At 55.0% G+C, this 17,542-nt stretch overlaps 1 protein-coding gene across 1 annotated transcript in view; it reads left to right on the top strand.

Moving 5' to 3' along the window:
• The first annotated feature begins 7,831 nt into the window (after positions 1-7,831).
• The window catches only part of CACNB1 (calcium voltage-gated channel auxiliary subunit beta 1), a 35,724-nt gene continuing 26,013 nt past the window's right edge, over positions 7,832-17,542 (top strand). The window contains exons 1-5 of the mRNA XM_038753457.1: positions 7,832-7,918; positions 10,865-10,951; positions 16,267-16,386; positions 16,530-16,652; positions 16,903-17,039. Of these exons, the coding sequence (XP_038609385.1) occupies positions 7,832-7,918; positions 10,865-10,951; positions 16,267-16,386; positions 16,530-16,652; positions 16,903-17,039 (554 nt within the window). The remainder of the gene's footprint in view (positions 7,919-10,864; positions 10,952-16,266; positions 16,387-16,529; positions 16,653-16,902; positions 17,040-17,542) is intronic.

Below are 17,542 nucleotides of genomic sequence, written 5' to 3'. Positions count from 1 at the left end.
GCCACTTATCAGCTGTGTGACTTTGGGCCAGTCACGTAACTTCTCTGTGCCTCAGTTACCTCATCTGTAAAAATGGGGATTAAGACTGTGAGCCCCATGTGGGACAACCTGATTACCTTGTATCTACCCCAGCGCTTAGAACAGTGCACGGCACATAGTAAGTGCTCAACAAATACCATTATTATTATTAATAATATTATTATGTTGTATTGTATATACTGTATGTTATTGTTATATTATAATTAATAATATAATTGTTGTAATTAATCATAATATAATTAATAATGATAATCCCCATTTTACAGATGAGGTAACTGAAGCCCAGAGAAGTTAAGGTCACACAGCAGACATGTGGCAGAACTGGGATTAGAACCCAAGTCCTTCTGACTCCAGGCCTGTGCTCCATCCACTACGCCAGACGGCAGGACCTTCAGAGCTAATTGGCCCTGTCCCCCTCCCTGCCAACCCCCTCACCTTACCTAATAAGAATTGTGATATTTGTTAAGCGCTTACTATGTGCCAGTCATATTACTAAACACTGAAGTGGTTACAAGCAAATCAGGTTGGACACAGTCTTGAGTCCCACGTGGGGCTCATAGTCTCAATCCCCATTTTACAGATGAGGTAACTGAGGCACAGGGAAGTGAAGTGACTTGCCCAAGGTCACACAGACCTATTCCTTTAACCTAGAATGGCCATCCCCTACCTCCTTTCTGTCAAACCAAGACCATCACATCTCTGCTGAAGGATTCTCCCCACCCCTAGAAAGCCCTCCTGGATCAACTCTGCCAGTCAGATCATTCCACTCCACCGGCTTCTCCTCTTCGGTCCTTGGTTTCCCTCTGCCCATCTCTGCCCATCTCTGCATGCCAGTGTGCCTCTTGAATCTGCATGAGAGCATCAGTTGAATGAACAGGGGCAACCAAAAGACCAACGACCCAAAAGCTGGGCCCCTCAGGCAGGGGAGAGAAACCTGGCACATAGTAAGCGCTTAACAAATTTCCCAAGTATTATTAAATCAAAGACCCAGATCTTCCTGGAAGAACCCTGGCCACCAGAAAGCCCCTGCCCTGAAACACAAGGGTCATTCTGGATTTGCAGCTCAGCAAGGACAGAAAAGAGCTGGAGGAGGGGCAGAAAGGGTCAAATAAGATTATCAAGGGAATGGGGCAGTTTTCATCTGAGAGAGAATGAAAGTGTTGGGATTTTCAGCCTAGGATGACTTGGGCTAGGAGGGGATAGGGTCAAAGTTTGCAGACTCAGGAACAGTCTATAAATCCTCAAGGGGCTTGGCACCATGGTTCCCCCGGGCCTTCTAATGCCTTGCCAAACACAAGAACCCAGAACTCAAAAATGCTGCTGCTGCCATCCTGCCCGTTGAATGTTTCGGGTGGGTAGTCGGTCAGTCAGTCGTATTTACAGAACGCTTACCGTGTGCAGAGCACTGTACTAAGAGCTTGAGAAAGTACAGTATAACACTATAACAGACACATTCCCTGCCCACAACAAGCTTATGGCCTAGAGGGGGAGACAGGCATTAATATAAATAAATAAATGACCGATAGGAACATATGTGCTGTGGGGCTGGGAGGGGGAATGAATAAAGGGAGCGAGTCAGGGCGATTTAGAAGGGAGCGGGAGAAGAGGAAAGGAGTCAGGGAAGACTCCTTGGAGGAGATGGCCCTTCAATAAGGCTTTGAAGTGGGGGAGAGTCATTGTCGGATAGGAGGAGGGAGGGCATTCCAGGCCAGAGACAGGATGTGGGCGAGAGGTCGGCGGTGAGATAGATGAGATGGAGGCACAGTGAGAAGATTAGCATTAGAGGAATAAAGTGCGCAGACTGGCTTGTAGTAGGAAAGAAGCAAGGTGATGTAAGCGGGAGCAAAGGGATTGAGGGCTTTAAAGCCCATGGGTAGTGGTCCTTCCCTGACAGCCTTAATTTCCCCTCCCCACCTTCCCCTGGGCATCGCCTCTGTACTTGGCTGTGAAAGCTTTAAATATTTAGATACTCACCCCACCCATAGCACTTGTGTCCATAGGCTAATACTCTTTTTCCTCTTTCTGTTATTTTATTGTGTATCCTTATAATCAATCAATCAATCAATCGTATCTATTGAGCGCTTACTGTGTGCAGAGCACTATACTAAGCACTTGGGAAGTACAAGCTGGCAGCTCCTTGTGGGCAGGAATCACACCTACCAAGAAGCATGAGAAGCACATGTGGCCTAGTGGATAGAGCACAGGCCCAGGAGTCAAGGGATCTGGGTTCTAATTCCAGCTTCACCGCTTGTTTGCTATGTCTTGGGCAAATCACTTAACTTCTCTGTACCTCGGTTACCTCATCTGTAAAATGGGGATGAAGACTGTAAACCCCTCAAGGGACCCGAACTGTGTCCAATCTGATTAGTTTGTATCAACCACAGAGCGCAGTACAGTGCCTGGCACAGAGTAAGCGCTTAACAAAGACCATAAAAATAAGGCATAAAGGATTTGTGTTTTGAATCTCTCCTTCTTCTCTTTTATCTCCAGGAGGGACTCATAAGCAGCAAAATATTCATTCATTCATTCAATCGTATATATTGAGCACATACTGTGTGCACAGCACTGTACTAAGCGCTTGGGAGAGTACACTAAAACATTAAATGGTCACATTCCCTGCCTACAATGAACTTACAGTCTAAAGTGGGGGGAGACGGACATCAGTACAAATAAATAAAATGACAGACAGGGACATAATTGCTTTGGGGATGGGAGGGGGGAAGAGCAAAGAGAGCAAGTCACCACAGGAGAGAGGAGAAGAAGAAATTCCAGGGGACTGGATTGTCTACAGCGCAACAAACAGGCCTTGGATAATTGAGGGTCGGCTGGACAGAGAGGAACTCACTCTTCTCTCTTCTCAAAGCGGGGCTGGGTCTGGGGATTGTTCAGCCCCTGGAAAAGCCAAGATGCCTCAATCAATCAATCAATCAGTGGTATTTATTGAGTGTGTACTATGTGAGGAGCACTGTACTAAGTGCTTGGGAGAGTAATTTATTTACATCAATACCTGTCTCCTCTAGACTGAGGGCAGGGAATGTGTCCGTGATATTGTCCTCTCCCCAGTGCTCATTACAGTGGTCTGCACACAGTAAGCGCTCAGTAAATATGATTGACCGACTGATTTATTACACTGCAAAGGAATTAGCAGATGCATTCCCTGCTCATATGGAGCTTAAAGGTCTACAGTTTAGCCTCCATTTCATAGCACCCTGGGAACCCACTCACTTAACCTCCAAGACTACAATCCTCTCCCAGGCCTTCTGTGTATGGCCATTCCACACCCTCTTCACCACAACTCCATGGCTGGAGGGTCATCTGCTCCAGGGACTCCTTGCCCCAAGCTCTTCCCCATCTCCCTCTCCCCGGCTCAGGGAGTCAATAAATACGACTGAATGGATGAATGAGTCCAAGGAGGAGCACAGTGAACTGGAAGCTCCTCGTGGGCAGGGAACATGTCTGTAACTCTGTTATATTATCATTATAATATTATATTATTCCTTCTCAAGTGTTTAGTAAAGTGCTCTGCACATAGGAGATGCTCAATAAATATCTTTGCTTAATTGATCTCATTTCCATTAATAATTATGGTATCTGTTAAGCGCTTACTAGGTGCCGGGCACCGTACGGAGAGCTGGGTTGGACACAGTCCCTGTCCCACATGGCGCTCACAGTCTCAACCCCATTTTACAGATGAGGTAACTGAGGCAAGGAGAAGTGAAGTGACTTCTTGCCCGAGGTCTCACAGCGGAGAAGTGGCGGAGCCGGGATTAGAACCCATGGCCTTCTAACTCCCAGGCCGGGCTTTATCATCTGTGCCACGCTGCTTCCATTGACCCTCTTACCCCTCTGGACCCATTCTGGTTCCTCCCTAGCCACTGCCCTGGTGGGGAAGCTCTCTGGCCAACGGCTTATGTGGCCTATGAAGGGGTGTGTGTGTATGTAAGGATGTTGTTTTTTGGGGGGGCTTTGTGTTCATTCATTCAATCGTATTTATTGAGCGCTTACTGTGTGCAGAGCACTGTACTAAGTCCTTGGGAAGTACAAGTCGGCAACATATAGAGACGCTCCCTACCCAACAGTGGGCTCGCAGTCTAGAAGGGGGAGACAGAGAACAAAACATATTAACAAAATAAAATAAATAGAATAAACATGGACAAATAAAATAGAGTAATAAATCCGTACAAACATACATACATATATACAGGTGCTGTGGGGAGGGGAAGGAGGTAAGGCTGGGAGGGGGGTGTTGGGGAGTGGGAGGAGGGGGAGAGGAAGATATTTGCTTCATGCAAACAACCTCCAGCTTTTCTTCTCTACCTGAGGTCTTCAAAGCCAGAGAAGAGAATATTTCAGTGAAAAAGGAGAAATTTGCTTTATATAAACAACCTCCAGCTTTCACTTCTCTGTCTCTGTTCTGCAAAGGCACTAAAGAGACTGTTTCAGGTAAATAAAGGAGCAATTTGCTTCATGCAAACAGGCTCCAGCTTCTATTTCTCTACCTAGGGTCTTCAAGGCCAGAAAGAGAATGTTTGAGCTGACAAAGTGTTGAGAGGGAGGGATGTGTCAGGTGTTCTAGGTTCTACAGAAGCAGAAAAGCAGTGTGTCTCAATGGAAAGAGCACGGACTTTGGAGTCAGAGGTCACGGGTTCAAATCCCAGCTCTGCCAATTGCCAGCTGTGTGACTTTGGGCAAGTCATTTCACTTCTCTGGGCCTTAGTTCCCTCATCTTTAAAATGGGGATTAAAGCTGTGAGCCCCCCGTGGGACAACCTGATCACTTTGTAACCTCCCCAGCGCTTAGAACTGTGCTTTGCACATAGTAAGCGCTTAACAAATACCATCATTATCATCATCATTCTAGTTCTGGTACCGTCACTTGCTTGTTGCGTGACCTTGAGCAAGTCATTTAACTTCACAGTGCCTCACTTTCCTCATCTGTGGAATGGGGTTAAAAACCTAGTCTTCCTCCCCTTTAGACTGTGAGTCCCAGGTAGGATAGTGACTGTATCTGGCCTGATTACTGTATTATCTGCCACAGCACGAGGCACAGAGCAAGTACTTAACAAATGCCACTATTTTGATTATTATCATTGATGTTGTTGTTGTTGTTGTTGTGATTGTTAGGGTATGTGTATGGGGGAGTGGTGTTCTGTGAGACTGTGTTTATGGGAGTGTGAAGGAATGAGGGCCTGTGGGGAGGGAAGATGGCTGTAATTTAGCCCGGCTCTAGGCATTTAGAGAAGCAGCATGGCTCAGTGGAAAGAGCACGGGCTTTGGAGTCAGAGGTCATGGGTTCAACACCGCCAACTGTCAGCTGTGTGACTTTGGGCAAGTCACTTAACTTCTCTGTGCCTCAGTTCCCTCATCTGTAAAATGGGGGTGAAGACCGTGAGCCCCCCATGGGACAACCTGGTCACCTTGTATCCCCCCAGCGCTTAGAACAGTGCTTCGCACATAGTAAGCGCTTAACAAATACCATCATTATTATTTAGAATCACTGCCACTCTGGTACGGGGATCGGAGCCCAGAATCAAAGTTCGCATCATCAAGGCTGTTGGAGGTCAGAGACCAGGGAAATTTAGGATTGGCTGAGATTGGGATGTCAAGTATTCCCACCTTTCCCGACATCTCTCTGTCTCTCTTTCTCCCTTGGGCTCCGTCTTCCTCCCCTTCCTCTACTGTCCTTAATGGCCCACTTAAAGCCCCATTAGTAGTGGGGTGGGGAGAGATTGCCAGTCCACCGCACTGAAGGAGCCAACCATCTAGGCCAGGAGGCTGGACTGGGCTGGGAGAGAGAGAGAGACAGACGTAGGGAGATGGAGAAACACAGGGAGACGGAAACAGACACAGGGAGATGGAGAGGCTGAGAGACAGCAACAGGCGCAGGGACAAAGATACAGTCACGAGGAGACAGAGACAGACATGCACTTAGTACAGTGCTCTGCATACAGTAAGTGCTCAATAAATACAATTGAATGAATGCTCAGAGAGAGATACAGGCACACGGAGACGGAGAGACACAGAAAGGTGGAAACAGAGAGGCTGTGTGCCTAGTGGATAGAGCCTGGGCTTGGGCGTCAGAAAGTCTAATCCTGGCTCTGCCACTTGTCTGCTGGGTAACCTTGAGTGAGTTGCTTCATTTCTCTGTACCTCAGTTACCTCACCTGTAAAATGGGGATTAAGACTGTGAGTCCCATGCGGGACTGAACTGTGTCAAACCTGATTAGCTTGTGCCTATCCCAGTGCTTAGTACAGTGCCTGGCACATAGAAAGTGCTTAACAAATACCATAAAAAAAGACACAGAAAGAATGGAGAGTCTCAGAGAGACAGAGACAGACATGGGGCTAAAGATAGAGGAACAGAGAGACATAAATTGACACGGAGAGTCAGAGCCAGACACAGGGAGATGGAGAGACACAGAGTGCCAAAAATGGACCCAAGGACACAGTCTTCTAGACTGTGAGCCTGTTGTTGGGTAGGGACCGTCTCTATCTGTTGCCAACTTGTACTTCCCAAGCGCTTAGTACAGTGCTCTGTACACAGTAAGCACTCAATAAATACGATTGAATGAATGAGGAGACAGAGACAGAAATGGGCACAGGGAGATGAAGAGACCCAAAGAGACAGAGGCAGACCCAAGAGATGGAAATAGGCCCAGCCAGAGATAGAGACAGACCTAAAGAAAGTTCATTAATTAAATCATATTTACTGAGTGCTTACTTTGTGCAGGGTGCTGAACTAAGTGCTTAGCAGAGGACAATACAACAATAAACGGTCACATTCCCTGCCCACAAGGGGCTTAAAGTCTACAGCAGGGGAGACAGACATCAATACAAATAAATAAAATTAGTAGATGCAGGTAGGGTCCCAGGGAGGCTTTAATTAGGCTTTAATTAGGGCTGCATGCAGGGGGAGGGGCGGGTTGGGGGGATGGAGAGGGCAGAGAAGGGGGGATGAAGGGGGTAGAGAAGGTAGGATGGAGGGGGCAGAGAAGGGGGGATGGAGGTGGCAGAGAAGGGGGACGTAGGGGGGCAGAGAAGGGGGATGGAGGGGGCAGAGAAGGGGGGATGGAGGGGGCAGAGGAGGGGGACTGAAGGGGCAGAGAAGGGGGGATAGAGGGGGCAGAGAGGGGGGATAGAGGGGGCAGAGAAGGGGGGATGGAGGGGGCAGAGAAGGGGGGATGGAGGGGGCAGAGAAGGGGGGATGGAGGAGGCAGAGAAGGGGCGATGAGGTGGCGGGGAGAGCTGGGAGAGGGGTCAGCGGGACAAGCCATTGGGCAACTGGGAGCTGAGCCCAGAGGCCCAGCAGGAGCAGGAGCCAAAAAATTTCCCAACGTCCCTGCATCCCCACCCCCTCTGTCCCCCCCATTTCCGTGGTCCCCCTCGGGCTCCGTCTCCAAGGCAGCGCCCGCCCTTCCTCCCTCCATCCCCCCTCCAGCCGGTTCCCGGGGAGGCTCCTGATTGGCAGGTGCCCCCATCCATCACCCACCCCTCCTCTCCCTCCCTCTCCTTCCCTCTCTCTGTCTGTCTGTCTGTCTGTCTGTCTCTGTGTGTCTCTCTCCCCTTTTCCCCCCTCCCCCAACCCCCAGAGAGGCGTGTCCAGCCCGGCCGGCTGCTTATTGTCTGGGCGAGGATCTGGGGGAGGGACTAGGGGGGCGGGTATTTTTTTTTTTTGGGGGGGGGGTGTTGGCATTTGGTGGCTGGCAGGGCGCTGGGCGCCTCCTGGACCAGCGGGGACAGGGAGGTGAATCGAGGCCGGGCTGGGGGGGACGGGAACGAGAACGACCACCTCGATGGTCCAAAAAGCCAGCATGTCTCGGGCTCCTTTTCCTTCCAGCCAGGAGATCCAGATGGACGTTTTTGACAACCCCGGTTCGCAGGTGAGTGTGGGGGAGGAGAAACCCCCAAAAAAATGCAATATGGGGAGGGGGGATCAGCGCAAAGCCTGGTGGAGAAGGGGTTAAACCGCCCCCCCCACACACACACACATCTTTTCCCCTGGGTTAATGATTGATGGAGCCGCTCTGCGGAGGTGAAGATGGTTGGTGGGCCTAGAGAAGTGGTTCTTTTCCAATCCCTGTCTTCTTCCCCCCTACCCCGACCCCATCTCTCTCCCTCCGGGGGTCGGGGGGCTGGGGGTCGGGGGCCGAGGTGTGGCCCCTGCCTGCCGGGAAGGAGAGGAAGAAGGTGGGGGGAGCCGTAGACCATGGGGAAGAGCCTTGGGGGGAGATGCCCCTCTGACGGGTTGGGGGGCTTGATGCCCCTGCCTTGGGTGGTGCCAGTTGGTTGATGATGCCCAAATGTCAACCCTGTTCCAAGGCCGCCAACCCCGCACCCCCTCTTTGCCTCCAGTGATACCCCCAAAGTTTGGGAAGTCCATTGGACGCCCCCCCCCTGCTTGGAAAATTATGCCATCAATGGGGCGAGAGGTTGGCAGCCTGTCTGTCCCCGGCCTGGTCTCAGGGGAGATGAGCATGGGCACGGCTCGACCCACATGGGAGGGGGCATCCTGGACCCCTGGGTACCCCCACTTGGGGCGACGTGGCATAAGGGGGTACTGCCAGGGAGAATCCCCAGGCTGCGGATCACCGGGAGTGAGGGTGGGGGACTAGAGCCTTGGTCCCCCCGCACCTGCTCTCATCCTCCTACCCCATTTCCCTCCCCTAGCCCCCTTCCTCTGCCTCCCCTCATCCTCTCAGGAGCTGGTGGGGGCGGGAGGGGAGGGTACCATTAACCATTTTCTTTCCAACTGGGTTGGGGGCAAGAGTGGACATGCCCTCTCAGAGAACGTGGTTGCATTTTGCCGGGAGGAGGGGGCTCCGGCCAGACCTAAAAATATCCCCATCTCCCCTCCCCACTCCTGTCAGCCCCACCCTGGGCCCCCGGAGCTGGGGTGGCAGCTGGCTTCAGGCCTCAGCTGTCCTCTGTCCCTCCAAGGTGTCACTCTCCATTGGCCAGGGGGTGGGGGACAACTGATGGACTAGGGCTAAGCGCCATCCAGAGCCCCCCGCAAGGGCTCGGAGGTGGAGAGAGGTCTGTTGGACCCCCAGAAGGAGAGGGGGGAACTAACTCAGGACTTGGTAGGGGGCCCGAGGCAGCTGGTCATCTCTCCTTTTCCGCCGGGAGCACCCGGGTGTGGGGACACAAATGGAGACTTCCCTCTCCAGGCTGGACAGGATGAGGGGGTATTGTGGCCCCATGACTGTGCAAATGGAAGGGGGAAGGTCTCCCTGTTGCTCTGAGGTTCATGGTGTCCGGAGGGGGAAACAGGCTCGGGGATGGGAATGCCGGGAGGAGCCGGGCCTTCTCTGAGGCGCACGCGATGCCAGCTTCATGCCGGAAACCAAGGCCACAGTGGGGCAGGAGATGAGGTTGGGAGATGTTCTCAGATCTCCAGCCTCCCTCCCCTCCTCATACACACAGACAGACAGACAGACTGACAGACACACACACACACGTTCAAGGGGCAGAGAGCAGCCCCTCAGACAGGCTGCAGCCAAGCCACTCATGGCCTCTGGGTCCCTCAGTTCCCCCCACCTTGGCAGGCAACTGCCTCAGACCCCCTTCCCCCCCACACGCCTGGGGTTAATTTGCTCAGGCCTCAGGAGACCTTGCAGCCCCCCCCCTCCATGTCTGCGCTCCATCTTCCCTGGGTTGGATTGAACCCACCAGGCCTCTCCTGGACCAGCATCTCCAGGTGTCTGGGATCCCTTGATACGGGCTAGCCAGAGCAGGGGGCAAAGCTGGAGGCCTTGGGTGGCGAGTTAGTAGGGGATGGCGCTGGACTACTAAATTCTGGAGGCTGGGACGGGTTTGTCTGTTTGTTTGTTTACTCTTTCAGCCTCCCTCCTAGAGCCTGCCCTCCGGGAAAAGTTCAATGGGCCTGTTTCACTTTCTGCCTTTCCCCTCACAGATTTGGCAGTGCCTGTTGCTGCATGGAAAACTGGCAGAGCCCCCCCAAGCCCCTAACACTCCCCCCACACCTGTTCCCTGCCCTCAATCCCTTCCAGCCCTTCCCTGAGAATCCCCTTGAGGTCCGCCCAGTGAGGGAGGAGGAGACTCAGGAGAGAAGAGAGAGGAGGAGCCCCCCCCCCCCCCTCCAACAAAGGCCCCTCATCCTCTTTTCGGGGATGCCTAGTTGCCTTGGGTGTTTGGAAGGCAGGGGTTGGGAGATACTGGGACCCTGTTCTATCCAGGGGGGGCCCGGGGAGGGAGGACAGTTCAGGGTCCCCAGGGCTTCCTGGGGAATTTCCCTGCCCCCCCCCATCTTTCTCCAGTCCCCCTCCTCACTCGAAGTCAGGCTGCCACTGCTGCAGCCTGCTTAGCATCTTAATTAGCTTTGTGGCTAACGAGCTTCTGGCTCCGGTGAGGCTGCTCCAGTCCTCCCCACCTCCCAACCCCTAACCTCACCCCCACCCCCAGCTCCACTTTCCTCACTTTGAGATAGCATCCATCCCCCACCAGGTCAAAGTTCAGCCCACCCTACCCTTTGGAGAGCCAGAGGTATCCCCTCTCCATCATCATCATCATCATCATCATCATCAGTGGTTACTGAGCACTTACCATGTGGAGAGCACTGAACTAAGAGCTTGGGAGAGTAAAGTGCGACAGAGTTGACAGACAAGTTCCTCATCCCTGCCACACCACCTGCCCGGTCAGGTTGGACAGAGAGGGGAGGTGCCTAGTAAAGTCCTAGGGATTCCAGGGGTAGGGGGAGTGGCCACCCTCTGCGTCAGCCTCTGGGGTATGGAGTTGGAAGAGGGAAACTGCCCCCACTGACCCTGCTTCTTTTAATTTCACTCCCTCACCCCTGCCCCGTGCCCCAGGGCAAGTACAGCAAGAGGAAGGGGCGATTCAAACGGTCGGACGGAAGCACCTCATCGGACACCACATCCAACAGCTTCGTCCGTCAGGTAAGTGTGAGCCAGGGGCCGGCCCCGAAGAGGCCAGGCGTCGCGATTGGGGTCGGGAGGAGAGGCCAGGGTGACAGGGCCACCTTTATCCTGGCACGTTTGCCCCACTTGCTCCCCCCAGGGTTATAATCTGCTCCCCACAAGGCACCTACCCCTTGGCACGTCCGTCACCCGCTCTGGTATCTGTCTTGCCAACTTCGCCCCGAGATACTGTGTTCTGGCACCGAGACTCATGGCAGTACCCAACAGCACCCCCACAACCTGCCTCTGCCAGCAGCTCTGACACCCCAACGCCCACAGTCACCCACCCCTAGGCTTACCCTCCTTGACGTGTGTTTCCTACACTGATATCCCACTCATGGACGCTCCAGTTCCTGCTCCTCCATCCCCAACCCCCCAACCTCACCCTGTTGGCCCGGCTATTGGGCCTGGTCTGGGAGGGAGGGAGAGGGCGGCTGGCAGCAAAGGTTTCCTGAGTTGCTTTCTGGAGAGGCAGGATCGGGATGAGAGGCCCGGGGGGGCCGAGGTAGGAGGTGATGGATCCTGTCTGCCCCTTCCCAGCCCACCCTCCTCCCAATCTGAGAGACTCACCAGGACCCCCCAGCAGGAGAGGTCTTGGAAAGAGTCAGGGACATGGACAGCTGATGTCCCCGGCCTGGTAGGGGGGCAGAGATGCCCCCAGCCCCCAGCCTCCTGGACCCTTCTGAGGAGAATGGAAACTGTTCTGTGGGGATGGAGTGGGTTGCTGGAAGGTTGGAAAGCAGTGTCAGGGGTCGAGGAGCTTCAGACCAGACGGTCTCCTGGGGAAGCCTGTTTCACTCTCCTCCCCTCCCCCATCCCCCAGCATCCCCAAACCTCCCTCCCTCCCTTCCAGCCAGCCAGCCAACCGCAGTCGAATGGAGAGGCACTGTGGTCGCCATAGCAACCCTGCATCTCGCCATAGCCTGGGTACCCGGAATAGATGGCGCTCACGGGGCAGACTGCTGGTGGGGTTTGAGGGGTGGGGGTAATGGGGACCCAGGATGGGAGGGCCTGCAGGAGGGAGCCTGCATTGACAAAGGGAGAGGGGGTGAATTGGGGGGAATTGTGGTGGGGGGCGGGCTGTGGGAGGGCAGGGCCAGAGGGAGGGGAAAGACCCCCCCAAAACATGCCCAGAAGAGGGTAGCAATGGCCAGTGCCCAATCCAGATCAGAGATCATCCCATCCGCCCGTCTCCGGCCCAGCCTGATGGAGCTTGGGGAGGTGAGGCCTCTTCCGGGCCACAAGCTTTCCAAGGAAGGAGGTGTCCGAGTCACTCCATCTTAATAATAATAATAATAATGACATTTGTTAAGTGCTTACTCTGTGCGAAGCACTCTTCTAAGCGCTGGGGGGGATACAAGGTGATCAGGTTATCCCACTTGGGGCTCACAGTCTTAATCCCCATGTTACAGATGAGGTAATAATAATAATAATAATAATCGCATTTGTTAAGCGCTTACTGTGTGCAGAGCACTGTTCTAAGCGCTGCGGGGGGATACAAGGTGATCAAGTTGTCCCACGTGGGGCTCACAGTCTTAATCCCCATTTTACAGATGAGGTAACTGAGGCTCAGAGAAGTTAAGTGACTCGCCAAAGGTCACACAGCAGACGTGTGGTGGAGCCGGGATTAGAATCTTCTTCCCTCTCCCAGGACCGATCGGAAGTCCTTCCTGTGGTCTAATCACTTTCCCTCCTGCTGCTATTCTGGCCCATTCCGGCCTCTGTGGGAGGGGATTCGGGTGGAAAGGGAGGGGACCGATTCTGATTTAGGAAGCTGCCCGAAGCGGGAGGTGGGGGTATCTAATTGGAGGTCCCAGGACCGCCCTATCCTCACCCTCTTCCAATCTGCAGCTCCCTCCCGGCTCTGACCCTGGTGATGGTTGGGATGGGGGGGTGGGGGGGGTATGTATGAGCCCCGGCTGCAGCCCCGTCCTCCGGCTAAATATACCCCGGCAGGTTGCAAATGTAGCAACTCAGCCTGTAACCTGAGACCCCCCCAGGCTGGAGTGGGCAGCTTGGGCAGCCCCCACCCGCCCCTGGCCTGGGCACAAAGGGCGCCAGCATGGAGTCGCCCAGCCGGACCCGCCGGGCTGTCCGGGTGAGAACTGGCGGGGGAAGAGTGGGGGGCGGGAGGCTGGGGTCGTGCCCCTTCAGGAGTCCAGGTCGGGGGCTTGCCCATGTTCTTTATCACCCCCACCCCATCGCCTGTCCTCCCTTTGCTCCTTGTCTCTTTGCCCGATCTTGCCCGTCTCTCCTTCCCTTCTATATCTCTCCCTGACTGTCTCTGGGTCTCAGTCTGTGCCCCCCGTCTCTCCCCACCCCAGCTGGGTAACGGTCCGAGAAGGGGAGCAGTAGGCCCTGGTCCTCCCTTCCCTCCTTCTAGGGCCAAAGCCGTCGTTTGCCTACCGCTTCCCTCGTGCTCGGTGCCCTTGCACCCTGGCTGATGTGGTGGGCGTGAGGGGGCTGGGAAGCTCTGTCGGTTGTGGGCAAGGAGGATGGGGAATGGCTTCTCTGGTCCGTGTGGTCGTGGAGACTCTCCGGTCCCCTCTCTTCCTGCTTCCCACCCCCCAGGCCTGCTGCCTCCCTCGCCACCAGGTCCCGGGCGCCCCGATGATGCAGGATAGTGCTGACCAGGTGCTCCGTAATTCCCCCAAAACGACCAACTGGGGAGTCCCGGACAGACAGAATCAAGAGTGCCCCACGGTCCTCCCTTCTCCAACACCCAGGAATGCAGGCCAGGACCCCCTGGGTCCTGCCATCATCAAGCTGACACAAACACGGGTCCATTCGATGGCATCAGACACAAGCGCACATACCCACACACCCACACTCATCCAGAGCCACCGCCGCAGTTCCCACGTGTGCACACACAGCAACAAATGCTACTAGACACAAACCCAGTCGCCTACACTCACCCTCCAGGCCCTACGTGGAGTGGCTCGCTCACACGTCACACGGGGCACCCTCCCCCTGCCTTCCCGGGAACCCACTCATTTCCTGGGGGAGGGCAGGTAGGACCAGTGGGCAGGTGACGTGGTTCCCATCTGGACCCAGACTGGGAGCCCACTCGGCCCTGACGTCCTTGCACTTTCCCCTCCCCAGTTTGGCTCCAAGGGCCCCGGGCACAAGTCTGGCAGGATCAGAGCATAAACCCCAGCCTGAGGTCAGTCCGGGCAGTGCCACCCACCCTGGCATCGGTGCTAACAGAGTTGGGCCGGCGCCTGGCCGCCTCCCGAGCCAACCAGGGCCCCTCCGCCCGACCCCAGCCCACGTGGACCCCAGCAGGGAGTAGCCAGCCCCGAGCCCGCAGTTTGACCTGGGAGTGCGGAGGAGAGGAGGGAGGAGGGCATCCGGCCCAGGCCCCTGGGTCTGTGCCCGCCTGGCAGGAGGAAAGCTCGATGGGAGGGTGGATGGAGAGGGTGGTTCTGCCAATGGGAGCAGTCTCTTCCAACAGCCAGATTCCTGCTTGCCAGCGCCAGTGCCTGCTGCAAGGGTGCGGAGAGCCGGGAGCCGGGGCCTGGATGGCTGCAGTTGGCTGGCAGCCCCAGCACGGCATCAGGGATGCAAGTTGGCCGGCCTCGGCTGAGGAGTCGGGCCGGCGGGGCCTCCAGGAGGCAAGCCGGTGGAGTGGAGTCACTACCTCCACGACTCCTCTGTCTTAGATTCAGCCTCAGGCCTGGCCTGGGATTGGCGCCCGCTGTGCCCCTGTGCTAGGGGCAAGGAGTCGAAGGTCCCAAGCACTGGGTGACGGAGGTGGGGGGGATCTGCCTTCTGATTGTCCGGCTGGTTGGAGCACCCATAGCGGTTAGGGACTGAGAGGGGGGCCGGCAGGGATGCCTGCTTGGCATCACTCCCCTAAGCTGCTGCTTGAGACCCGATCAAGTTCTTGCCTCCCCCTTCTTCAGGCGCAGGAACAGCTGCTCCTTGGCTTGGCTTTAAGCCTCACAGCACTGGCCCCTTCAGAGGAGAGGCAGGTGGAGTTAGAGGAGCAGGTCCCCCCCACTCCACATACCCAATGAGCACTTGAAGGATGGTGTTGGGCAGATGGATTTCCAAGGCTGGGGAATTGGAGCTCATTCATTCATTCATTCAATCGTATTTATTGAGCGCCTACTGTGTGCAGAGCACTGGACTAAGCGCTTGGGAAGTACAAGTCGGCAACATAGAGAGACGGTCCCTACCCAACAACGGGCTCACAGTCTAGAAGGGGGAGACGGACGACAAAACAAAACGTGTAGACAGGTGTCAAAACCGTGAGAACAAATATGCTACCCAGAATGGCTAGGGTGGCAAAGCTCCTGGGCAGGAATTGCAGCAGGGATGGTGGGCAGACATCTGGGGGGATGACCTAGCTGTCGGGGTCTGGAGACCCTGGAGGAGGGGGACCAGGAAGCACCGTGGCTCAGTGGAAAGAGCACGGGCTTGAGAGTCAGAGGTCGTGGGTTCTAATCCCTGCTCTGCCACTTACCAGCTGTGTGACTTTGGGCAAGTCCCTCAGTTACCTCATCTGTAAAATGAGGGTTAAGACTGTGAGCCCCGTGTAGGACAACCTGATTACCTTGTATCTACAGTGCTTGGTCCATAGTAAGCGCTTAACAAATACCATCATTATTATAATTATTGGAGATGGGGAAGCAGAGGGAGAAAGCAGTTTGCTGGCATAGGGTGCAAGGGCTCGGAGACAGGGGGATGGGCATAATGGGCAGGGGAACCAGCATGGTCTAATGGATAGAGCATGAGCCTGGCAGTCATCTTAAGGTCCTAGGTTCTTATCCTGGCTCTGCCACTTGTCTGCTGTGTGACCCTGGGCAAGTCGCTTCACTTCTCTGTGCCTCGTTTATTGCATCTGTAAAATTGGGATTAAGACTATGAGCCCCATGTGGGACAGGAACTGTGTCCACCCTGATTAGCTTGTCTCTACCCCAGTGCTGACAACATTGCCTGGCACTTGATAAGCGCTTAACAAATGCCATAAGAAAAAAAAAATTGGGCCTGAAAGTTTCATTCAACCCGAGGAGCCTGAGCTATTATGGCACTGCCACAGAAATGCCTCTGGTCCCTGCCCTGTCCTCCCGATGCTGCCCAGGGATCCTTCCAGGTTAGGCTGGCCTAGCTCGGAAAATGTCCTTGTTGGCCTCTACTCTGGCCCCAAAGGGAGCGGCTGAGGGGCAGGAAAGAGAGCAGCAGTGGGACTGGAAGAGGGTACCCACGGAGCCCTGGTCCTCCTGATGGGGGTAAGAGGGTGGGTACTTCCCTGAGCCCCGTCCCTCCCCCCTCCTCTCACCCCCGCCCAGGGTTCGGCGGAGTCCTACACCAGTCGACCCTCGGATTCGGACGTGTCCCTGGAGGAGGACAGGGAGGCCCTGCGGAAGGAGGCCGAGCGCCAGGCGCTGGCTCAGCTTGAGAAGGCCAAGGTGGGCAGCGAGCTCGGCGGGACTCGGGGCTGGGGTCACAGGTCACGGGGTCGCAGGTCGGGGGGAACTGTAGGGGTGGGGGATGTTGGTGCAGGGCTTGGGGGCATCCAGGTGGAATGGATGCCTGCCATCCCGTTCCTTAGACTAAACCGGTGGCATTTGCGGTGCGGACAAACGTCGGGTACAATCCATCGCCGGGGGACGAGATGCCCGTGCAGGGCATGGCTATAGCCTTCGAGCCCAAGGACTTCCTGCACATCAAAGAGGTGGGCGGCCTTGGTGAGGTGGACCTTTGGGGGAGAGGTTTGAGGGCTCACGGGGGGGTAGGCCCCCGGGAGAGGGGCTTGGGGACCCATTGAAGCAGGGGGAAACGATAAGCCTGGGGTGGGGACACTGTGGGATTGGGGGGTACAGAGGGACTTGGAGGAATTGGCTTGGGGGTGGGGTAAGGAGAGCGCTCCTTAGGGCACGTCCAGCCATCCCCTGCTAGCCTTCCTTCCCCTCTGCTGCGGGCAGAAATACAACAACGACTGGTGGATCGGGCGGCTGGTGAAAGAGGGCTGCGAAGTCAGCTTCATCCCCAGCCCAGTCAAGCTGGACAGCCTGAGGCTGCTGCAGGAACAGAAGATGAGGCAGAACCGGCTCAGCTCCAGGTGCCTTTCGGTGGTGGCGGGGAGGGGGATTGGACCCCGCTTACCTGGCCGCTGGAATGTTCCCCCTCCTCCACCAATCCTCCTAGTTCATTCAATCGTATTTACTGAGCGCTTACTGTGTGCAGAGCACTGTACTAAGTGCTTGGGAAGTACAAGTCAGCAACATATAGAGACGGTCCCTACCCAACAGCGGGCTCCCAGTCTAGAAGGGGGAGACAGACAACGAAATGAAACAGGTGAACGGGTGTCAAGTCATCAGAATAAATACAAATAAAGCTAGATGCACATCATTAAGAAAATAAATAGAATAGTAAATATGTACAAGTAAAATAAATAGAGTAATAAATCTGTACAAACATATATACAGGTGCTGTGGGGAAGGGAAGGAGGTAGGGTGGGGGGGATGGGGAGAAGGAGAGGAAAAAGGGGGCTCAGTCTGGGAAGGCCTCTTGGAGGAGGTGAGCTCTCAGTAGGGCTTTGAAGGGAGGAAGAGAGCAGCTTGG

This window comes from Tachyglossus aculeatus, chromosome 11, assembly GCF_015852505.1.
Source record: "Tachyglossus aculeatus isolate mTacAcu1 chromosome 11, mTacAcu1.pri, whole genome shotgun sequence".
Taxonomy (NCBI): Eukaryota; Metazoa; Chordata; class Mammalia; order Monotremata; family Tachyglossidae; genus Tachyglossus; species Tachyglossus aculeatus.
This window is presented reverse-complemented; position numbering and strand designations above follow the sequence as displayed.